Source organism: Lemur catta, chromosome 2, assembly GCF_020740605.2.
Source record: "Lemur catta isolate mLemCat1 chromosome 2, mLemCat1.pri, whole genome shotgun sequence".
NCBI classification, from domain to species: domain Eukaryota; kingdom Metazoa; phylum Chordata; class Mammalia; order Primates; family Lemuridae; genus Lemur; species Lemur catta.
Genome location: NC_059129.1, coordinates 134,730,398 through 134,755,850, shown reverse-complemented (window position 1 = coordinate 134,755,850; position 25,453 = coordinate 134,730,398). Strand labels below are relative to the sequence as shown.

Here is a 25,453-nt window from a genome sequence, read left to right as displayed (position 1 = left end):
GTGAATTGTGCTGCTATAAATTGGGCACCAGGCTCCCACTCCCTTGGGGCACCTCCCGGCCACAGACCCAAGCCAATCGGCAGGTGCCATATTGCTTCATTTTCCCTTTCCCTTTCCCTACCCACAGCTGCCGAGAGAGACAATTTAACCACCACCCACAGGCATCTGCAGGGAATGGGACCCTTCCTTTTGGGACCCTATAGCAGACCAAGGGGTACTCAGACTGTGAGCTCCCTACCTGCCAGTCCTCCCAGGTGCTGCTTGCCTGGTGACTCCAGGAGAGCAGGGCAAATCCCAAGGCTGAGGGAAATTGATCTAGCTTGGGCACCCTGTGGGTGACTTGAGACCAGCACTCCTCTCCCTGGCAGGGTCAGGGATTGATCTGTGGGGCCCAGAGGACAGGCCTGCAGATCAGATCCCGTACCCTAGGTCTCCATCGCATTGCCCAAGGGCACAGAAGGGATATTTGTGAACCCTACTGAGGTGTGTGTGCCTTCAGGGACAGATCAGCATGCTTGAGGGGCAACACTCCCCCCACAGGAGGGCCGTGTGCCCAGCTCAGGCTGTGATTTTGGGCAGGGAACCTCCCCGCCCGGATCACAGCCAGGGTAGATCCTCTGGCTTGAGGTCCTGCCTGCTGGCAGAGGCCCCAGAGAAACTGCAGAATAGGGGAGGGTGGAAAGGAGCAAGGCTTGCTCTAGACTGTAGGTCTCAGACAGCCCCACCCCCTACACGCAGACTTTTCACCTGAGTGGGGCCATTTCGGCCCCTCCCTGGCAACTTTGCCCAGAAGCAGAGAACAGACCTTTGACCCCCGCTAATAGCATTTGTGGAGCTTGAGGGCAGGCTCACCCAACCCAGCCCCACCCAGCCTCACTCCCCCACCTACCCCTACTGAGGTGGAGAATAAGAACACACCTGGAAGTCCCAGGGCCCCACCCACCACCCAAGGCACCAGAGGGCCTCTCCAGAGGAACAAGAGCTGGTTACAGGACCCAAAAACAACACCACTGAAGGCTGCTCCTCCCAACAAGCACCACCTACTGACAGGGAGGTCATTCTGTACACCTTTTTATGGCATCTACTGACTTATCATGCAGGGTGTGGTCAAATCTCACCCACAAACACCACCTACGGGCTCAGAGACTAAACAGGGCGTGTCATTATCCAAAAGAAAATCTAAAGGTAAGAAGCAAGAGCTGACCCAGATGGGAAGGAATCAGCAAAAGAACTCTGGAAGTATGAAGAATCAAATGGAAAGCACACCCTCAAAGGGGAACACCAGGCTTCTAGCAATGGACATCAGCCAAATTCAGAGCACTAAAACGACAGAAGAAGAATTTCGAACATGGACTGTAAGAAAACTCAATGATATGCACAAGAAAATGGAAACACAACACAAACCACAAAAGAATCCAGGACTTGGAAGAAAAATTCACTAAAGAAATTGAAATATTAAAGCAAAATCAAACAGAACTTCCTGTACTTTAATGGATTGTATTGCCAATGGCCTGCTTCCAAAACTACTTTGAAAACAAATGCCACACAATTTGACAGGAATATATAGAAATCTGCCCATTAACTAGCTCTTGCTTGAGACAATCACCAGTAAGATTTTGATCCGCATTTTACAGATGGACAAATTATGGCACAATGTAGGTCTTGAAAATGAGTTCCTTGCTGTCTGTGTTGAGTCTCAGTAACTACATGAATGTTCATCATCACAGGCAAGTAAGCTTACATGTTGTAAATTAAAAAATGAGTGTTGTCTATTTGTGGTTGAATATATAGCCAAGGCCAAGGGAAAAGACCCATCTGGGCTTTTCCCTGCTCATTTATTTATAATTATTAATTTACATTATTCTCAATATAGGATTTGCTGCTACCACTTACTCTAGCATCTACATCTGTTCTGTCCAATCCAATAGCCACTAGCCACATGTTGCTATTTAAATTTAATTTAAATTGAGTTTAAAATTTAGTTTCTCAGTCACACTAGCAACATTTCAAGTGCTCAACAGCCACTTGTGGATACTGGTTACCAAAAGAGACAGAGAGAACATTTCCATCATCACAGAAAGTTCTACTGAACAATGCCACACAAGGTATGTAGTATATCCTTCTGGAGCTATGTCAGAAATGAAAAGGATGCTACTGCCAATAGAACATAATCTCTGGCTAGTTTTTGCAATAATGATAATTGGTTACAACATCCCCTCTATTGCCCTTCTGCCTCTACACTCATTGATTCTTACAGGGGGATTCATTGGTGGACCCCACCTGCAGTTCAGTCCCTCCCTGGCCCCTAGCCAGGTATGTCAGCATTCCTACCTTCTTGATCTGGTGAAACTTATAATTAAATCTGCTCACAGACACAACATAGACTCCACACCCACACCCAAGTCCTGGGCAGATGGCTGTGTAGTTCATGAAACATGCCCACTCCTCATCTATGCTCAGAAGTTGGCTCAGTTGGCCAAGTTCCAGAGGTCACATTTCTGCCTAAGCTTTTCAGAGGTGGATCTCAGCCCTGAACCCAGTAGTAGCTGGAGGAATCTTTTATGGCATTTACCCATGCTCCTTCCAGAAATGAACTCCACCTCTGGAGCTCTTGCCTGAGGAAGGTGTCCTGCCCCTTATAAACAGATATCCTGATCCTGGCTCATGCAGTCTGCTTTCTGAAAACTCTCCTGGTGTTAGAAGCCCATTCTTCTACATTCATTGAATACAGTGTCTTTCACTGACACAAACTTCCTGAGGCTAGTTCAATTTTTCTCATCCTCTGTTGTGATTTGGCCTAAGGTGCTTTAGGGCCTCCCTACCCAGCCTCAGATGACCCTCATCCTTGGTCCCACAACAAGCCTCAAGTTGGAGACTCCTTAAGTCATAACAAAATACACTAAAAAATCCACACTCCCCTGGCTAGCAGACTAGGGAGCCTGTGCCACTGCAGTGGGCGTTTTCCTTTGAGATTGACTGCCCTGTAAGGGGATAGAACCCACGACCATGGTGTCATCAGCACTAAGCTCCCACCAGCTGAGCTAACCATCTCTAAGTTTCAGTGAAAGTTTAAGGTCACAGAAATTGGGTTTCCCTTTTCCATTTTATTCTCCAAACATAGAGTGAATTACCCTGATTGCAAAAGTTGCCCAGATAAAAATATTTCAACTGCAAGATTTTTCAGAACAGTATGTACTCACAGTGGATGTAGAGCAAGCAGACAAAATGAGCTACCATGCATCAGTTACAGAATTCCTCTGAAAAGATTCCTCTCTGGGAAACAAAAACTGCTTCAAACATAAACTCATCAAACTCTTTCCTTGTCATTGACTTAGGAAAACACATTCAAATAAAAGGATGGGGAACAACTTACTGTTTCAGTACAATTTTTTCTCAATTATTTAGAAAGCTTTCATGGTTTGTGAAATCTCTTTGTTCCCTTTTTAGTGTTACCCTACTTACCTTCCAGAGAGACCCAAAACATTTTGATATAGGGATGGAAAAATTAACATTTTTCTCTGCAATTTCATGAGTTGACTCCTGAGTGAATCAAACCAATCACTCATGCTTCAATTTTAAGCAAGGAGGGGGAAGAATACGCAATTACTAGCTTGACCATTTTCTTGCCATTTGCAATGGTGACTGCCTTCCATCATGGAAAACCACAAATGTAACCAATAATCATATTGATACCCAAGACACCAATCACTTGCTATTTTTTTATTTCAAAGTATTATGGGGGTACAAATGTTTTTGGTTACATGGATTGCTTTTGTAATGCTTGAGACAGGGTTAAAAGTGTGCCTACCATCCAGATAGTGTTTGCTGTACCCATTAGGTAGGTTTTCGTCCATCCCCTCTCCCTCTGCTTAATTTCCTTTGAGTTTTACTTCCCTCTATGCACATGTGTGCTCATCAGTTAGTTCCAATTTAAGAGTGAGTACATGTGGTGTTTGTTTTTCCATTCTTTAGATTCTTCACTTAGGATAATAGTCTACAGTTCCATCCAAACTGTTGCAAAAGTAATTAAGTCACCCTTCTTCATGGCTGAGTAGTATTCCATGATATACATATATGACATTTTGTTAATCCACTCATGAATTGATGGGCATTTGGATTGATTCCACATCTTTGCAATTGTGAATTGTGCTGCAATAAACATTCAAGTACAGGTGTCTTTTTGATAAAATGACTTCTTTTCCTTTGGGTAAATGCCTAGTAGTGGGATTGAGGTATCAAATGGTAGTTCTACTTTTAGTTCTTTGAAGAATCTCCATAATGTTTTCCATAGGGGATGTACTAATTTGCAGTCCTACCAACAGTATATAAGCGTTCCTTTCTCTCTGCATCCATGCCCACATCTATTTTTTTTTGGACTTTTTAATAAAAACCATTCTGAGTGGGGTAAGGTGATATCTCATTGTGGTTTTGATTTGCATTTCCCTGATGATTAGTGGCATTGAGCACTTTTTCATATGTTTATTTGCTATTGATATTTTAATATCATGATGACAACACTGAATAAGCTCACTCAGTGGCATTTTTGAGCTCACCTAAAATACAGTAAAGTACCAAATGGGGAATAAAATAATTAAGAGGTAAAATTTATCAGCTAGATACAATGATACTTTATACAGTTGTTATAGTAAGATAGCTAGTCAATTTCACTCCTCATAGAGAGTAATAAACACTTAAAAAGAAAAAGAATTGCCATGCAGAAAGATTCCCAAAAATTAAAGAAACGAGGGAGAAATATTATTCCACTGAACCTATATCAGCACACAAAAATTCTTTATTTTATTCATAAATATTTCATGTACGTTGTTGAAAATATAAAATAAAGAGGAGAAAAAGGAAGAAAATAAAAATCATACATAATTCTCTTGCCCAAGGCTAACTGTTCTTAACCCTTTGTTACATATCCTTCCAGAATCATTTATTTATTCATTTATTCATCCTCCTCTTTATTGCTCAGTAGAAGCCTACATAACTTAATATATTTAAATGCTATTTGTAAACAGCTTTCTTCTTGCTATATTCCATGTCAATAAATATATTTCTATATATAGTAATGTGTAATGCTTGCAGAGTATTCTTTTTAGATGATGTATCATGATTTCTAAACCAATCACCATTGGTTCACTTTTGACAATATGTATCAAATCTCATAAAAAAGTGCATATCTTTTGACCCAGCAATTCTAATTTCAGGAGTGAATCTAAACAAAAAATAACTGTGCTGTGCAAAGATGTAGCAAAAAAGATTTTCGCAGTCATGTTTAAAATTGTAAAGTTTGAAAGAATGCAAATATTAAGTAACTGAGGAAACAAATTATAGTACGTCCATGCTAGAATATTAATATAGCCCCTCTAGTAATTTTGGTTTGAAGGAGACTCGATAGCATGGTAAAATGTCAAGTGAATAAGGCAATATAGTTCCAAATTTCTAAAATTTTAAAAAATATATGACATATTTGAAACAATTATATAATACAATTTTTTAAAAGCTATGTCTTTAAAATATCAGTAAAATGAGATAGCTATGAATAATTTTTTAAACATGCCAGACATTTTGGAGAAAATTGAAAAACTTTATTGAAAGTCATTTTTAAAAGACCTAAAATTTAAAAAATAAATAAAAGATCTAAAATAATTGGAGAGTTATATAATGTTAACAAGGAGGAAGACTAAATATCATAAAGATGTCAATCCTCCTCAAATTAATTCATAAATTCAATGTAATCTCATTAAAGGTTGATTTAAAACATCATTTGAAAGCAAAAATGTCATAAATAGCCAAAACAATTTTGAAGACTAAAGGCCTTTTCAAGAAAGATTATAAAGTCAAAGTAATTACAAACTTACAAAAATGAAAATTGTGGTTTTAGTAAAAGCATACACAAATTAAGCAAAGAAATGGCAAAGAAAGCTCAGAATCAGATTCTCTCATATACGAAAACTTTATAAGTAACGGAAGTAGCTTTACAGAATAATGGGGAAATAATGTATTATCAATATTTAATTAATAGCTCTGGGACAATTTGGTTATCTAGATGAAAAAAGATAAAATTATATTCTTACCTCACATAATACACAAAATCCTCTTTCAGGAATAAGTAACAAAATGTGAAGAAGGCAAAGCTCTAATACTTTTAAAACAGAATATAGATAAATAACTTTATGGTGTGCAGGCAAGGAAAGATTCATTAATCAGACCCGACCGACAGCACAAACAATAAGGAAAAAGCATGATAAATGCCATAACTTAAAAATCAAATTTTTTATAAAACAGATGACACCATAGAGCAAAGTCAAGTTACATACTAGATTAATATAGTTGCAATACATAAAATAAATTAGGATTCAGAATATATAAATAAATCTAAAAAAGTCAACAATAAAAGACAACCGAATGTTTCTATACATTTTTCTTGCTGATATTTTGTTGCTATAGTATTCAGATATAAAAATTCAGAGCTGTTATGTGTGTCTCCTTAAGGGATCATTTTTTTAATCCGGGTAATTATTTTTAACATTTTTTAGTCCATTTTCATTAAATATTAAAAATGTTTTGGGTTCTAGATAAAATTCACTATCAACTTGTTTTTAATGGTAATTGTTTTTCGTTTCCATTTCAGGATTTTAAACTCTTTTTTTCCTAACTAGGTCAAAATTAACCTTAACTAATACATTATTTTTAGAACAGGCATCTGTTCTAACAAAAATTTATACTTTTAATTTCCTGACCTAAGTAATTTTCTTTTCTAGCAGAGGATGTAGAATTGATTGTCTGTATTCTTCTGTGGGTAGTTTTTGAAATATCTCATAGTTCTCTTATAATTTAAAAAATATGGAATATCCAGTTTAATACTTTATAGCATGAACTTTTTGTTAATGTATTAATCCATTGCCCTTAAAATGTCTTACATCTGTCTTAATCTTCTCAGGCATGGGTGTGGGACCTTCCAGTGAGAACTGATTTAGGTTTTCACTAAAAGTTTACAACTGAGTTAGTTTCCGCAACTTGAGGTAATATTTTTCTGCTTTTTATTTTTTTTTCTGCTTTTTAAAAGAAAAGTTATCTTTCCTATAAGCTGTATTTGTGGTGCTCATGAAAACTTTCTTAGTTTTCTGTATTTTTCCTTAAATAACTTATAAGCCTGAAATATGGACAAGTAAACTCTTGGAACAGTTTAACATCTTTTAACATGAAAGTTTCTTCTTCTTTTTTAGTTGCAAATAGATTCTTTTAGCCTGTCTTTGAGGATTATGACCCAAATCTAGGTCTTTAGTTGTAGGACTGTTTCCTTAAACTAAGATGTCTCATTATATTTCCTTATCTGAAGATTAAATCTATTTTTTCTATTAAGTCCACCAGTTCTGCCTGAATTATCACCAGCTCTTTATGTAATTTAGAATCTAAGTTTTATGCCAAACATTTATTTGCAGTTGCATTTATTACTTGATTCTGTATCCTCTTCTGGTGTGTTTATGACTTCTGGCATCCTAAGGACATCCTAAGCATAACATGTCAATATTCTACCACCTTCCTTTTGTCAGTTCATACTTCCTTTTTCCCCTTCTGTTTTTTAAAGTAGTATCAGGTCACTCATACCCCTTCCTGATGTTTCATTTCTGGGCAGTTGCTCAGTGTCCTCCCCCAGCTCTGCCTCCTCCTGTCTGAGTGCTCTTTAATTGGATTTGGGGGCTTTGTGGGGGTATTGTCATTTTTTAAATATTCTCAACATTTCTGAAACTTCTCTGGCTGGGGTTTGTACTGCTGTTTTATTGTTTTGTTTTTATAGTTTTTACTTTTTTGTTCTTATATCAGACAACTCTAATTCATTTAATTGGGTTCAAATCAAAGAAGTCACCTAGTATTGTTGTTACTACCCCCACCATCCCAGTGGGTTCCATTGCAAAATGCAATCAGTGAATAACAACAAATATAGATGAGCACTTCCGAGACCCATTACCACTATTAAAAGCCCAAAAGCGGCATCTCTTTGGGAGTAAACAGTCCCAACACCTATGTTAAGCAAATCAATTCCGTATGTACAACATTTAATTTGGGGAAGGACTTAATAAACAGTGAACTGTAGCCCTGGAGCACACATAAGTTATTCCAAAATTAATTATTATTAAAGAAAATGCTTACCACATTTTAATCTTTCATTTAATAAATTTAAAAACACTTATTGAGAAAGAGGATGTATGTGAATGTGTTAAAACCACGCAGAGCTACCATCTACCTGTAAGAAAGCATACCTGGAAAATTCATTATGGGACTGCCATATTGTGACTAATAACTTTAGGGAATCTGTATGTATGGCATAAAATGCATATTTTTGAATATCCCACAAAACGAAATAATAAACAAAAAAGTACAAGCTAAAGGAAAAAACCCAGTAATTATTAATCAACAGTAAAGATGTTAGACCTAGAACTTCTTAAAACAAATATCTATTATTATTAATATAAAGAGTGTCAGCTACCAACAAAATTATTCCTCTCACCTGTGATATCAAATATCATTATGATAATTCAATAAGGAAATTTTATTTTGACTTAATTTTAGAAATGGCTTTCTTAGTCCTTAAAACTTGCTTTTCTTTAATTTAATGTATAATTTTATTTGTTATGACACTTGTAGTTTTGGGTATCATTACTTTTTATTCTCAAAGTTATGTAATAAATCAGAGGCCTATGCACTATGCAAAAAAAAAAAAGCAAGAGAGACAAAGACATAGAAAAGTAATCATGGTATCACAGTTGTGATATTACTTCAGTCATGTTTATGTGACCTGAATAATAAACTTATGTCAAGGAAACAGTTGGGCCAAACACTAAGATAAATCACCTCTTCACTTTTGCCTTTTGCCTTTATCATTTAAACCATCAATAACAAATATTTACAAAAATATTGCTGTGCTAGGAATTAAATAAGACTACGACTATCTCTGCCTCTAAACATTAAAAAATCTAATTGGATAGATAGGAGATAAGCATATTTTGAAATTACTAAGTTGTTAGCTTGGCTCAACTTTATGTGGCACACAGAAGGTGAATCCTATATCCCATTGAACTAAGGGTTCCACAAACAAAGATACATCAAACAAATATAGTGCCAAGCAGTTGGCTGAGTGCTTGTGGGACAGCACCATCAAAGGGCCAGGGGCTAACTGGCATGGTACTCTGCCACTTGAGAGGCCAGGCTGGGATGATACTGGAAACAGTATCAGAGCTGAGTGGCTGGCATATCTATGGGTTAGTGACAGCAAAGTTGGCACACAATTAAGTTTAGCAATAAAGAAAATAAGGAGTCAGATAAATGCCCTAGAAGTCCAAAATCAAAGATTAGTGCCGATGGGGTCATGCCAAAGATGAGAAACAGAGGTGAGGCAGAGGGCAGAGGTTGAAGTATATGTTAAAACCAAAAGAGAGAGGGCAAGCAGGGGCCGAGAACCGAGAGCTGCCACTTGTTGACAGAAACTGCTCTCTGCACAGCAATGCATCCAACTTGTCCTTAAGCTGGCAGGGTACAGAGATCTCAGTACTCAGATCAAGACAGGGCTCTGACAGCAGCTCACCTGATCTTCTCATTAGACACAGGGAAAGAATGTTATAGGAATGCAGAGGGAAAAGGTAATGACTTTCAGGGAGTCCTAAACGCGGATGAAAACAGGGAAATTTATCACGAATATTAATAAAAGAAGACATTAATAACTCACTTCAGATTGAGCATAGGCACACAGGGACAAAATACATTCCATAGTCAATGGATAGATCTGTTTGCAGGAGCCAAGGATTTGTTAGGAAAATTGGGGAGAGAGCCTGAAAAACGAAGTGTGATTGAGAAGGCGGAGAACTTTCAATGCCAGGGTTAGCGGGAGGCAAAACCGTAGGTTCCTCAGGGCAAGGTACTGCATTTTATATATCACTGATTACCCAAATGGAACCAAACACATAATTAATTACTTAAGAATTTGTGTTTAATTACGATGATGATAGTACAGGGGTCTTGCATTTTATTTGGAGATTAGATTAAGTACATAAGGTGAAAATTGAGTCTACTTTTCACTACCCATTGTAACCAACTTATATAGAGGGCTCACTACAAGCCAAATACAATACTAAAACCTTTATATTCATTCTCATACAACTTTGTTAAGCAGGTATTATTAATATTCTCATCTGACAAATAAAGAAACTGAGCTCTAAAGAGGATAAGTATCTTGTTTAAGGTCAAACACCTATAGACAGATCTAAAATTTGAATCCAGGTGGTCATATTCCAAAAGCTAAAGACTTAAACCACAATTCTACCTCATAATAGGAATAATACCTAAGATCAATATGTCAGTTTGTGATTGTCAAAATACAGTTCATGTCTTTAACTCTCAGGTTAGCCTTATGGGGTAGCTGGTGTTTTCACACTTGTATGTGTTCTATGAAATAGGAACCCACAAAGGGAGGGAAGTAGATCTAGGACATGTAAGACTTCAGCTTGACAATATGACATATTCCCAAGAACATTAGCCAGAAGTTGAAACCACAACTCCAAAGGGCCAGCAAACTTGAGCTTGCTTGATCCCTGGGAGCAAGATCAGAACTTGTGGGTGAGGTAAGACAGCAGGAATTTTTAGGCCATCTCCAATCCTAGGTCTCTTGAGGAAATGAAGAAAGTTTGGTCATCTTTTTATGTGAATGACCTTCTTCCCCCATTAGGTTGCCTGGACATTGTGGTCAGTCAGCAACTGCATCTTAAATCCCCTTGTGACACTATCTTCACATAGTAAATGCTCAATAAAGGTTATCTGTAAATGATTTAGGCTAAGAAGTTTGGACTTCACTTGGCATTTGTTAAGTAAAATTTTCAAAGTAAAACTACTAATACTTTAAATATGAAGTAAATGTAGTAACAAAGCAAGCTTTTAAAGATAATATACCCAAATGTAATTCCATATGTTTCTCACTAATTTTTGTTTGCTCAATTAAGCATAAACTAAACCATGTGTTGCCTCTAGGCATGACCAGAAGATTTGCTTATAAATGACTCCCTTCACTCTTCACCTCACAATCCCTCTTAAAGCTGGCATGTATATCTATAATTTCCAAGTCTGGCCTCAAGTGTGTGGTTTATACCTACCGAATAAGCTTTCAAGCAAACATCACCAGACTAGCCTACATGATATTTAATCAGGAACATCTCAAAATCCACTGTCCTTTAGCCTCTTCCTTTTTCTTTCCAGAATGCAGAAAGTAGAAAGTTTCACCAGCTCTTGGGACTCAAATCTTAGGCATGACCATTACACCTCTAATAACAGAAAAACAAGCTTAGTTATCCTTCCAAAGTCCCATCTCAATAAACTTTCTTCTTAAATTCTTTCTTTTTTGTGGCTAAACAATTTGCAGTGATAAAATCTGCTCATTTCACTACAATGACAGCATCAAACTCATTTTCACGACTCTCCCCATTCAGAAGAGAATCACTTTCCACACTAATCAGTGAAGAGAATAACTTTGTCCATTCCAACAGGTTTTTCCAGTTGCTGCTGGTTCTGCTAAATTTAGCTTGAAATGTAAATACAATGGTTGCTGAGGCTGTTCCTAATATTCAGAAACTTGTATATACTACCTTTAGCTTTAGAGTCCAATGTTTCCATTATTAATCCGAACTTAGATCCTAAAATATAAAATTTAAGATCTCAAAGATACTTTAGAGACTACTGAGTCCTAAGCCCACATTCCTCAGACGTAAAAACTGAGTGCGGAAAAACGTAAGTGATCTGTACAAGGTTCCCAGGTGGCAGGTAAAGAGCCAGGCTCATAAACTGGACCCTTAGCCAGGACTCCTAGTTGACAAAATGATGTTTCTATACAGCAGAATAGTTAAAGCATTTAAAAACAGGCTTTATATTCAAAACTGATATTTTCTAAAAATAATGAAAACCTTTGGCCTGAAAGTGAAATGCCCTTTTTAAATTACATTAAATATTAAATAATATTAAGTAATTAAGTGTTTTTAAAATACCCATCACACCCTGCATATAAATTCATTTTGGTACTTCTGCTGTGCAGCTAATCCAAATTTGTTGGCTGCTGTTTTTGTTGAAGTGTTCACAGTAATTTTTCCTAAGTCACAGTTTGGTCTATGGGATATTCATCTCTTACATATACATGTGTCTGTCTTTCATGATGATTTATGTCACTATAAGGTCAGCTAGGCAGTGCAGCACAATGAAAGTAACACTAAACCGTGAGTCAGGAGACTTGGTTTCTTGCCTGAGCAGTTAACTAGCTGTGTGACTTGGACAAGAACAATGAGGTGAAAAACAAAGAGGTGAACTAGGTGACCTTTAAGTTCTTTCCAGTTCTAAAAAATATTCATTATTCTAATGACAACCACTAAAACAAGGAGTAAGCATATGGAAACTCTTGGGGTCTCGAGCTTACAGAATTTAAAAGTACACCCCCAAAGTTCTGTATTTTCTGGTTTCTATCTACAGAAAAAAGTCCTTACATTATATCAAGAATCATTTACTTTTGCAAAAGCAAATTATAGGAACATGAAAGACCCTATCTGAAATTTTTGCCTGGCCTTAAGTCACTGTCAGCATTTCTTCTAACATTCAAGGTGAGAAACGGCCACCTCTTGTCAATAAAGATTCCTCTTTTTTCCTCCCTAGAAGAACCAATATGACCTCTAAATAAGCAATCAAATTACTTGAGTATAAAAAAATATTAATTAAAGTTGTTATCCATTTAAAATAGCCTGGCATAAGATGTTTTATATAAGCCTTATGGCAATTACAAAGCAAAAAGCCACAGCAGATACACAAAAGACAAAAAGTAAGGATTCAAAGTATACCACTAGAGAAAATCACCTAATCATAAGAGAAGACAGCAAGAGAAGAAGAAAGGAACAAAAGATCTATAAAGCAACCAGAAAACTTTTAACAAAATAGCAGAAGTTAAGTCTTTACCTATAAATAATTATCTTGAATGTAAATGGGTCAAATTATCCAATAAAAATATACAAAGGGGCTGAATGGATTAAAAAAATAAGACCCAATTATATATTGCCGGAAGAAACTCACTGAACATTTAAGGACATAAGAAGACTGAAAATGAAGTATGGATAAAGATATTCCATGCAAAAAGAAAACAAAAAAGAACAGGAGTAATTATATTTATATCAGATAAAATAGATATTAAGTCAAAACTTGTACAATGATACAAAGAAGGCCATTAAATAATGATTGAAAGGTCAATCTATTGATTGAAAGGTCAAAAGGATATAACAATTATAGATATATACGTACCCAAAAGCAAATACTCATAGATCTCAAAGGAGAGAGAGATTGTGATAGAATAACAGTAGGGCACTTCAATATCCCAGTTTCATCAATGGAGAGATTATTCAGGCAGAAAATCAATAAGGAAAGCTCAAACTTAAACTATACTTTAGCACAAATGAACTTAACAGATACATATAGAATATTCCATTCAACAGCAGCAGAATACATACTCTTCTCAAGTGAGCATGGAACATTCTCCCGGATAGATTATATGTTAGGCCACAAAACAAGTCTTAACAAATTTAGGAATATTGAAATCATATTAAGTATCTTTTCCAACTACAATCATATGAAACTATAAATCAATAATGGGAGGAATTTTGGAAAATTCCCAAATACATGAAAATTAAACAACAGGCTCCTAAACAACTAATGGATCAAAGAAGAAATAACAAGGAAAATTTTAAAAAAAAATCTTAAAACAAATGAACACAAATACTAAACTTATAGGATGCAGCGAAAGCAGTTCTAAGAGGGAATTTTATAGCAATAAACATCTACATCAAAAAAGAAGAAAGATCTCAAACAGCCTAATGTTACAGTTGAAGTAACTAGAAAAAGAAAAAGAAACTAAGCCTCAAGTTAATAGAAAGAAAGAAATAAAGATCAGAGCAGAAATAAATAAAAGGGAGACTAGAAAAACTACACAAAAGATGAACAAAACTAAGAGTTGGGTTTTTTGAAAAGATAAAACAAAATTGACAAACCTTTAGCTAGATCAACTAGGAAAAAAAGAGAGAATACCCAAATAAATGAAATTAGAAATGAAAAAGGGGACATAATAACTGAGACCACAGAAATACAAAGGATCATAAGAGACTACTATGAACAATTATATACCAACTATTTGGATAACCTAGAAAAAGTGGATAAATTTCTAAACACAACCTACCAAGAAAAAATCATGAAGCAACAGAAAATCTAGACAGACCAATAACTAGTAAGGAGATTAAATCAGTAATAAAATCCCCCATCAAAGAAAAGCCCAGGACCTGATGGCTTTACTCCTGAATTCTACCAAACATTCAAAGAACTAATACCAACACTTTTCAAGCTCTTCCAAAAACTTGAGGAGGAGGGAATATTTCCAAATTCATTTTATAAACCCAGCATTACCCTGATACCAAAGCCAGAGAAACACATTATAAGTAAAGAAAATTATATGCTAATATTCCTGATGAATACAGACGTAAAAATCTTCAACAAAGGACTAGCAAAACTGATTTCAACAGCACATTAAAAGGATCACTCATCATAATCAAGTGGGATTTAACCAAAGATGGTTAAACATGCAAATCCATTAAATGTGATAACAACACATTAACAGAATGAAGAAAAAACCCATATGATCATATCAATAGATGCAAAGAATGCATTTGACAAAACTCAACATGCTTGCATAATAAAACTCCAAAAAAATTAGGTATAGAATGAATGTACTTCAACCAATAAAGCCCATATACGAGAAACTTACAGCTAATATCATACTCAACGGTGAAAAGTTGAAAGCTCTTCCTCTAAGATCAAGAACAAGACACCATCAATCTCTGTTACAGCCCAGGACACCTCACCAATGTGCTGAGCTCCCCAGCCAGCCTCCCAGAGCCCCAGCTTTCATATCCTCCACTTTACCACAAACTTCAGCAAACTTCAGGATTCATCTAACATCCCTGGCCCTGGATTAGCGAAGAAAAGCAGATAAACCCTCAAGTCCCCTCCAAGTCTAATAGTCTATGACTCTGTAATTATTTAACAGTCCAAAATCTGAAAAACACCAAAAAAACACATATTTTTGGTTGAGGTAAATTACAAAAATGGCCCTGATTTTCCAACCTTTGCTATATAACTCTGAAGCCTCCTCTGCCTCTGCCTATGGACTCAGCCGTGTGACATGCTGTGGCCCACTGAGTATCATCAGACAATAAGAGCAAAGGCTTGTACTGGGCTAGTGATTTGCAGCTTGCTCATTTCTTGATTCTCTTCCATTACCACAAGAACATGCCTGGGCTAGCCTGCTGGAGCATGAGAGGCATGGAAGCAAAACTGAGTCTTCCCAGTTGCTGGAGCCAGAACAGCCAGCTAACTTCCAGACATAGGAGTGTGCCCAGCCAAGATGAGCAGTCTCCTAGCCAATCTCCCTTACATGTGAGTAACAGGTATTTATTGTTGTATGCCACTGAGATTTTGAGGTGAGATTCTGTTACACACCAAAAACTAACTACTATACAAGTTTTCATTTCTGAACAGATATTCTGCCTTAATTAGAATAACAAGCTTCTTGATTCTCAAACTGTTCACAGTTCTACACTTGTACTTTCAGTTTTAGTCATTCAATTAATTCATGCACGATGTAACTCATAACTCTGACTATTATATGCAGGTACTGATCTAAATGCTTACATCAGTGAACAAAACTACAAACATGCTGTATTTATTTGTAAATTCCTTTCCAAAGTTTGCATACTTGTAAGCTAGTATGTAGGAAGACATCGAATGACAAATATAATTTAAAAATTAATTATATGGTATATTAGAAGGTCAAAATGCTATAGAAAAATAAAGAAGTAGAGCAGGATGAGGGGCATAAAGACACTGGGAGCACAGTGGGATGTTGGGGGAAGCAAACTGCATTACTCAACAGAATGATCAGGGTAAGCCTCATTCATAACAGACATGCAGCAAAGAACTGGAGGGAGGTAGAGTTAGCCACACAGATATCTGGGAGAGTGGCATTCCAGCCACTGGAGTAAATGCTCCAAGAGAGAAGTGGGCCTCACATGTAAGAATGCCCCAGCAGCCAGAATGGAGTGAGCGAGACAGAGAGCAATAGAAAAGAAAGAGAAAGAAGGAAGAGTGAGAGCAGGCAGAGTACTAGGATTATATGCTGACAATTTCCAAATTCATACCTCCAGCCCAAACCCCCACCCAAGTCACTGACTTGTATATGCAACTACTCAGGACTAGGGTCTCACAGCTGCTGCAGCCATGTCAGCTGAGTGAAATGGAAAGCCACACAAGGTTTTGAGAAGTGGTCTGATCTGATTTACGTTTTTAATGTATCTGTAGGGAGAACAGGCTGTAGGGGAGCAAGGAACCAGGAGAGACTTCAGCAACAAACTGGGTGAAAGATGATGGTGGTTCAGACCACAATGATAACGGTAAAGATGGCAAGAAGTGGTCAGATTCTGACAACATTTGAAGACAGAGCCACCATAATTTCCTGGATGTGAGAGAAAGAGAGGGGTCATGGGTGACTTAAATTTTTTGGCCTAAGCAATTCCAAGTAGGAAGTTATTAGCTGAGATGAGCAAGATTGTGGATAAAGTACTGTTGAGGGAAAAGATCACAGATTCAGGTTTGAACAAATTGAGTTTGAAGCATTTTAATTATTTAGACACCCAAGTGAAGAAGATACCTGAGTAGCTGCATCTATGAGTCAGTGACTTTGGAGGGGGCTTGGGGAGGAGGTTTTTTGGGAATTGTCAGCACATAAACAGTATTGAAAACCATTCATCTAGGAGTGAATATAAGACAGAAAAGAGTTCTCCACACTAAATCCTCCAACATTAAGAGGTTAAGCAAAAGAGGAGAAATTTGCCAAGACCTAGGGTAAGAGGAGAATTAAGAGAGTGTATTGTCCTGGAAAGCAAGTAAAGAAAGTGCATTAAGGAGGAGAGAATCATCTACTAATGCTGTTCATTGGCCAAGAAGATGAAGACCTGAGAATTGACAGCTGGCTTTGGCAACACGGAGTTCATTGGTGGCCTTGACAAAAAGCAGTTTTGGTGGCATGGTCAGAAGGTCACCAGTCTTTGAATTGAGCTGATCTTTGAATTGAGCTGATCCTATCATACCCTCTGCCCAATTTGCAATGTTGAAAAGTCTACATTAAGAGATGTGAAGGTAGCACAGTCCTTACAAGGATCTTTGCGCTGCCTAACACCATGCTTCACCCAACTGAACTGACAGTCCCAGAGGCTGACCTGCCTCCATCCCTATTAGGCAACTGAGGAAACTATGCATCAGGACATCTCTTTCATTTTTACCCAATTTTGGAGAGAAACCCTAATTAGTCATCTGGCTTTTTTTCACACATACTAAACTAATGGACATGTGAATTTCCTTTCTTCTTGGAATTTCATGACTACGATCCCTGTATCTTGGTTTCTCTCTGATCATATTTTCTGACCCCAATATGTTCATTACTCACGTACTCTTTTCTTCAAGCTCTACAGCCCAGAGTTAATCCTGACACATTCCACACCCTTGTTACTACCATTGCTGCCACCACTACTAAAGGAGAAATAGAAAGCTATCCACTGATCAGCTATGAACGTCTTAGGCCAAATCCTCTTAGTTCCTCAAGTTAACAGATCACTGAAGTCTTAGTGTCATAATGAGGTCTGGAAGAAAGATTAAGAGCATTTATTTTACTCTGGATTTTTCTCTGGACTATGTGCATTAATTATATGCCACCTATATTTTTTATCAATTATTTTTCACATTATACGTGAGTGGTGACATGGAGTAGTAAAGAGATATTCTGGAAAGATAATGAACTCTGAGTCTAAAATCAAGAATTCTAGGCTCAATTTATCTCCTAGGTAGTTCAAAGACTTTGCCCAAGTCACTTAATCTTTCTGGGCCTTGGTTTTTATCTAGAAGATGAAGTTGCTAGATTAGATCAGTGGTTTACAAACTGTGTTCCTAGGAGCCCTAGGGTTCCATGAAGGTTTCTCATGATCACTATAGTGAATGAAGAGAGGCTATGCCAAATCAGCTTTTATGTGTTTCATAGATTATCTGTTTCTGCTAGCGGAAAAAGAGTCTGATTGCTTTAAAATGTTATAAAACATTGCATTCATTAATCTTTAAGGTCCATATATGATTCAACTACTCAATTCAGTATATTTCTTTGTTTGCAAATTAAAATGATAATATGGGGAAATTTTTTAATAAATTAAATATCTATGATATAAATTAATAAAATAAAAAAATTTAATATCTTAAATATATCAGTTGCTACTTAAAACAACCAGAAGCTCTTTGTAAAGAGTAATTGGGTTTTCTTTAACAGTTTTCTTAAATCAAATCCCAAACATGAACACCCCAATCTGCCTTCCGAAAAAACCTGGATTCACATGTGGCTACAATTCTTCTGCAATTATTGGGCAGTCCCAAGAAAGTAATTCACATTTACGTTTTAAATGTACTGATTTGGTTCTATCATCATTAACATTAATAATTGGTAGTTTACTTTTGGTAAAAGATAGCCCATCTAGGCTTAAAGGAAATTCTAATCCCAAACTCTAGCTTGAGAGTTCATCCCATCAAAAAAGCAAATTACAGTAACTCATGGTGATAAATATTAAACTTTAGCAACAGGGAAATATTTTATTTCCAATTCTTCCTTGGGCTTCTGAGTTATCCTGGACAGACATGTGTATTTCTTTATGTATATTAGTAGTATTTTATTTTCTTGCTTTAAAATTGTAACATTAATTTTTTTATTTATTTATTATTTTGGAACACTTCCGAAAATTAACCTGCAACATTGCCATCAAAATAAAGACTAGTTGACAATTACTACTTTGTCTCAAATTTCTTCTTAATGCATGATAACGAAACATGATCAAGATGGGCAGTGCAAGAGTTCTGCACATCATTTAATTTCCACATTCCAATTTCCTCATCTACAAAATGAAAACTTTGCCACCAACACACTTCTGAGTTTATTGTGAGGAAAGAATTTTCACAAATTTGTGTAAATATCTGGCATCATAAAATGATAAATAACAAATCTCACTCATTGTGCAGCTATATCAGCTATATCCAGCATATGAGATCAGAAAGAGATCAGAAAGGGGGGGAAAAGCCTATGTGTCTGAGCCAGGTTTTTATTCCCCACAAGGGAACTAGATATTTATCCTAGCAGAGGTGATGCAACTGTCATTCTCTTTCATTCAACTAAAAAAAAAAAAAAAAAGCACTCAGATATGATGTTTTTGAACTAAGACAGGATTTATTTTTAAGACAGAAAAAGATATGTAATAGCTAACAGTCATGTGTTACTTTAAATTTGTAAAGTATTTTCATATATGATGATTTGTGATCTTTACGAAAAACTGGTTAAGTAGAAATTATTTATCTTCATTGTGTATCTACAAATAGTGAAGCCTATAAAAGTGACTTTAATGGGGTTGCTCAGCAAGTCTAGGGAAGAGCCAGTATTTGAACCAAGGATTTCACTCCTGAATTCTTCCCCTTTCCACCAAACTAAGCCAGAATGCCAAATGGCTGAGGTAACAACATATATCTTGGAAGTCAGATGGTGTGAGTAGTGTGTCGAGTTGGACTAAACCCAGAAGTGGCTGGCTAAAGCTCTGGACTTCCATTCTGATTTTTCATTATTTGAGCCATCTTACAACCCAGGCAGTCTCAACTTGTCTTCCAGATTTTATTTGCTGCTTCATATACAAATGTTCTCTTTGTCCTGCGAGGACACTGATGGAAGGGACCAGGATATTATTCATGATTGCTTGATCTACCATAGCTCACATTCAAGAAGTCCTAAACAAATAACTATTTAAGTGAATTGAATCAATTCATTGATTCATGCAAAAAAATTTCTTGAACACCTACCTTGTGATTTGTTTAGTGTGAGATCAGTAAATGGAACAGAGAGAGCCCCTGCCATCATGGAGTTTATGGACTACAGAGAAAGGGACATTGATCAAACTAATAATAATAGTGATGAGAGCTCAAAGAAAAGCTGTTTGCTAGGAAAGCTAGAACATGAATCTTCCAGCACCTTGATCTTGGACTTCTAGCCTCCAGAACTGTGAAGGAACAGGAAAGGCCTCCCTGAAGAAGAGACATACAATTTTCAATCTAAGGTTGTAGGAAAAGGAGGCAGATGAAGAGAAAAAGCAACCTAGGCAGAGAAACCATGCATAAAGATGGAAAAGCACATCCTCTAAAGCAGTGGTCTCCAACTTTTTTGGCACCAGAGACCAGTTTCATGGAAGACAATTTTTCCATGGAGCAGGGGGTGTTGAAGGGTGATGGTTTGGGGATGATTCAAGCAAGCAACCTAGATCCCTTACATGTGCAGTTTACAGTAAGGTTCTCATTCCTATGAGAATCTAATGCCGCTGCTGATCTGTCAGGAGGCAGTGCTCAGCTGGTAACGCAAGCAATGGGGAGCGGCTGTAAATACAGAGGAAGCTTCGCTTGCTCACCTGTTGCTCACCTCCTGCTGTGTGGCCCAGTTCCTACCAGGCGATGGACCAGTACTGGTCTGCAGCGCTAAAGCACATCTTGTTGAACTACCGTGGTTCAAAACCAAATCTAATGATGATGTTGGAATTTTCGGGGGCAGCAGGCATTACAACAGATTAAAATTGTTATTTCATTTAGATAAGTCATACTCTCTTTTACATCTTTAGAATACATCTTCAGTAAATTTATTCAGCCTTGTTATAAAAGTAGGAGTAGGGAGTAGGTATGTGGTTCTCTTCTATCTGAAACTAAACTTTTTTTTTAAATACCTATTTTTTTTTATTTCAGCATAGTATGGGGGTACAAATGTTTAGGTTACATATATTGCCTTTGCCCCACCTGAGTCAGAGTTTTAAGCGTGTCCATCCTCCAGATGGTGCGCACAGCACCCATTAGGTGTGAATATATCCATCCCTTCCTCCCCCCTCCCACCTGCCTGACACCCGATGAATGTTACCACTACATGTGCACATAAGTGTTGATCAGTTAATATCAGTTTGATGGTGAGTACATGTGGTGTTTGTTTTTCCATTCTTGTCATACTTCACTTAGTAGAATGGGCTCCAGCTCTATCCAGGATAAACATTTTATTTCTATGTAGAGATTCAATATCCTAATTGGTAACTAACCTGGTTAAGAAACTGGATTGTTGTAAAACCTGTTGGAATATGTAGTAAAACTTTATTCAGTCACAGCTGTTCTTTACAATTACAAATTTTATAGTTAGTTATAATTAGATTTCCAGTTGTAAATTAAGTCTTTATTTAGAGGAATTTTTGAGGAGTTGTTATATAAAGTGCCCCGAGGCTACATGTGGTATCCCATGCAGTGAAAAATACAATAAATGACATTGCTTTACAGCAGGCATTCTATACATGTAATTAAAATGGATGTTCTCACAGGCTATAGTTTTATGAATGTAAAGCTTGACTTAAAACTTATGTGTGTGTGTGTGTGTGTGTGTGTGTGTATGTGTGTATATAAACTGCTAGAAAGACAAATTTTCATTGTATTTACAGAAATACTGAACAATCACTGAGTAATCTCTATGGGATATTGTTACGAACTGAATCTGTAGCTACAAAATTCGTATGTTGAAACCCTCACCCCCAGTACATCAAAAGGTAACTGTAGTTGGAGACAGGGTCTTTAAAGAGGTAATTAAGATTAAATGAGGTGGGCCCCTAGTCCAATAGGACTGGTGTCCTTCTAAGAAGAGGAGGAGACACCAGGGATGTGCGTGCACAGAGAAAAGGCCATCTGCAAGCCAAGGAGAAAGGCTTTGGGAGAAACCAAACCTGCCAACACCTTGATCTCAGACTTCCAGCTTCCAGACTGTTAAAAAATTAATTTCTATTATTTAAGCCATCTAGTCTGTTGTTTTGTTATGGCAACCTGTTATGAACTGAATTATGTCCCCACAAAATTCATATGTTGAAGGCCTAACCCCCAATACGACTATATTTAGATACAGGGCCTTTATGGACATAATTAAGGTTAAATGAGGTCATAAGGGCATGGCTCTAATCCAATAGAACTGATATATTTATAAGAAGAGGAAGAGACACAGATAAAAGGCTCTATGAGGACACAGGAAGAAAGCAGCTATCTACAAACCTGAAAAAGAGGCCTCACCAGAAACCGAATTTTCCAGCATTCTAATCTGGGACTTCTAGCCTCTAGAGCTATAAGAAAATTAATTTCTGATGTTTAAGCCACCTAGTCTATCGCTTCTCGGCCTTTTGGCTAAGAGTAACTGAAGCCACCCACTGTGTGGTATTTCATTATGGTAACCCTAGAAACCTAATACAGATATCTATTTTACAGTCACAAATATATGTACAAGTGTATATATGCACAGACTGCTGTGTGCAGTCAAATTATCTAGATTCCTATTTGAAAATAGTGGGGAGTCCTTTATCATGTCTTTGCATATCAGAATTATTATTAGATTAAAAATGAGTATGCATAATTTATATTTATGCAGCCAGACTTTATCTGGATATTAATTAGGAAAAAAACAGAATTTTTTTTATTTAGTGGAGTCAATGTATGGGTATCCTTGAATTTAAAAAGAAAATGTTTTAGACATATTCACAGGGGTTGCTTATTTCAGCTTTCAGAGAGAATGTAAGAGCCTGTGCTTAACCTATCTATAATCACCAAATAAAAACATTAAACTTGGACTCCACTGTTTCAAATTAAGCTTTTCTCACGTAGCTGTTATATTCCTGTCACTTATCAAGTTACCTTAAGAAGCTTTTTTGTGAGTTTAATTAAGCCTGATAATTCTCCAGCAGTACAAAGAAAGATGAATTCCTTAAATATTTAATCCATTTATGACTCAAAGTGTCATTTTCTGAATCTAGCTGTTAAATTCTTGGAATTAATTACCCTTTGAATTAAAGCTGCATTTTCAGATATTCAAGACATACAGCCACAGTCACAGCTAATACAATGTGTGAATTTAGCATTTCACCTATTTACCAAGAGACTTTATTCCAAACAGGGTATTCAAAATCTCAACATAGAGGACTGATTTGTGATCACAGAACTGAGGAACTTGGTAACAACTGAGCATGCCTTCATCATGACCTCCACCCCTGGTCTTTCCTCTCCTTCCTCCTTTGTCCAAGTATTAATAAGTTAAAGGTTAGCTGCCCTCTATTTGCAAAATCACTATTCTTTTTCATTAAAACTTTGTTCTCCTTAATTCACCCCAAGCCTCACCTCCTTCAGAAAGCTCTTCCCCACTCTTCTTCCCTTCTTTCCCCTCCATATCATCCTGAAACACTGAATGCATCTGTGACTTTGTTTTAATTGCACATTTCCTATTTTTTCCCTTCCACTGTGTTGAAGGCTATCCAAGACTAGAAGCAATGTCCCTCAAGATGACATTCCCAAGAATACAAGAAGCTCAATCAGGCAACCACATTGATGGAGCTACTAACACCCCCAGAACTGGACTCGGGATTTCTAGATAAGAAAATTGGAATATTGGATACATGAAAAGACAGAAAACCACACACACACACATACACACACACACACACACACACGGCCACAATGACACAAGCCCAGGGGAGCAAATCCTGCTCATGCTTTGGGATTTGCTAGTGCTCAGTATTCATTTAAATGTCCCAGCACCAAGCCAAACACTGAGGTTAAGAAAGTGTCTGGTTGACTCAATTTCCAAAGGAGAAAACTACCTTTTGATTCAGATTCAAATTCCCCAAGAAATGGTAAGAGATGGGAAGGTTATAAATTAGCTATTTAGCTTTCACATTTACAGGTCTCAATTTAGAGAACGCTTATCCTCAGATATCATTTTCCAGCATTCACAATATAAACAGTAACTGAAAAATATTTCTACAATAATTCCCTGAGCTCTCTTTGTTTCCTTCAACCACCACTTCCCACACACCTTTGATTTTAAAATGTAATTATTTATATAGAAAGTCTAAAACACAAAATGGCATGTTAGAATTTACAGTTCCAGCTACTTCCATTTTCTTAAACAAAACACATTATGAAAATACTTCTGTTGCAAAGAAAAATAAGAATAGGAAAAACATTTAACTAGAAAGGAAAACACTAAATCCCCACAACTGTTCCGAGAGCAGAAACAGCCAGCACTGGGCAGCGGCCAAGGCCATCCCCGAGGGCTCCCCTGGGAGGTGTACCTACCACCTTTCATCATCCCCACTTCGTAGCATTTGCGCAGCCGGCAGGCCTGGCAGCTCTTCCGCCTGTTTTTATCAATGGTGCACTGGTTGGTAGCCGGACACATGTAGTCATTATGTCCTATTAAAAGCAAGAGGACAGAATTAATACTATTTCAGGAAACTTAGCCAGTCAGAATCTACAAGGAAACAGTTTGGAGGATGTTTTCCTATTTCACTCTTGGCCTTACTATGTTGCTACCTCAGCCTGCCTGGCTTTTCCCGTCCTTGAAGTGTAAACATAACCTCTCTTAGACTTCATTTCTACAGCAGCCAATTGCTTCAGAAGTTCTTTAGGCAAATCGCCTCCAGTTCACACAGCCTAGATTTTGCAGCATGGTGTTTTAGAAGAGCTCACAGGATTATATTTTCTCAGGAGATAAGGCTTTGGGGTTTTTTTGTTTTCTTAACCGAGGCCACTCACTAAAATTGTTGTCAGGATACAGTTGTTAGAAGCAGAATTTTCAGGAAAAGAGTTTCAAAGTGGCCTTTTAAAAATACAATTTAAAACATCTTTGGGTAGGTATTAAAATACAACACAGAATACCTAAACTCAAGCCAAGTCGGGCTGGTTGGCTGGGCTGCCACAAGGTTCAACCCTTAGGTTAGTAAGTTAGTCCATCACTGACTAGCGAGAGGGCACTGAGCAAGCCACTTAACATCTCTAGGTCTCACTTTCCTCCTCTCTAGCCTACAGAAAATAATGGCACCCACCACATAAAATTGTTCTAGGAATTAGAATAATTGAGAGCTTTTCTTCACCTCTCCTGCATGGCTCCACCCACACCAATCTGTTTTCCACCTTAGTTGCCTACAAAAGCAGCTTCCCTAAGATCACCAACGACTCCTGTTGCTGGACCCAACAGATATTTTTCAGTCCACATCATACTCAAGCTATCACAAGCAGAACAAGCTGACAACATTGACTCCTCCCCTTCCCTTTGAAACAGCCTTTTCCTTTGGCTTCCAGAACACAAAACTTCTGATGTTTCTTCTGCCTCTCAAGCCGTGGCTTCTGCAGATTCAATTTCCTCCATCCAACATTAAGCCAGAGTTGCTTGGGGCTCAATCTTAGGCCCTTCTCTTCTCAT

General features: G+C 37.2%; 1 protein-coding gene across 3 annotated transcripts in view; it reads right to left on the bottom strand.

Annotated features, from left to right (window-relative positions):
* Positions 1 to 25,453, bottom strand: part of ESR1 (estrogen receptor 1) — a 343,123-nt gene that overhangs the window by 145,993 nt on the left and 171,677 nt on the right. For 2 of the 3 annotated variants that reach the window (XM_045544589.1, XM_045544588.1), the window contains one exon: positions 24,328 to 24,444. In XM_045544589.1, coding sequence (XP_045400545.1) covers positions 24,328 to 24,444 — 117 coding nt within the window. The remainder of the gene's footprint in view (positions 1 to 24,327; positions 24,445 to 25,453) is intronic. The other variant, XM_045544590.1, reaches the window with a different exon arrangement.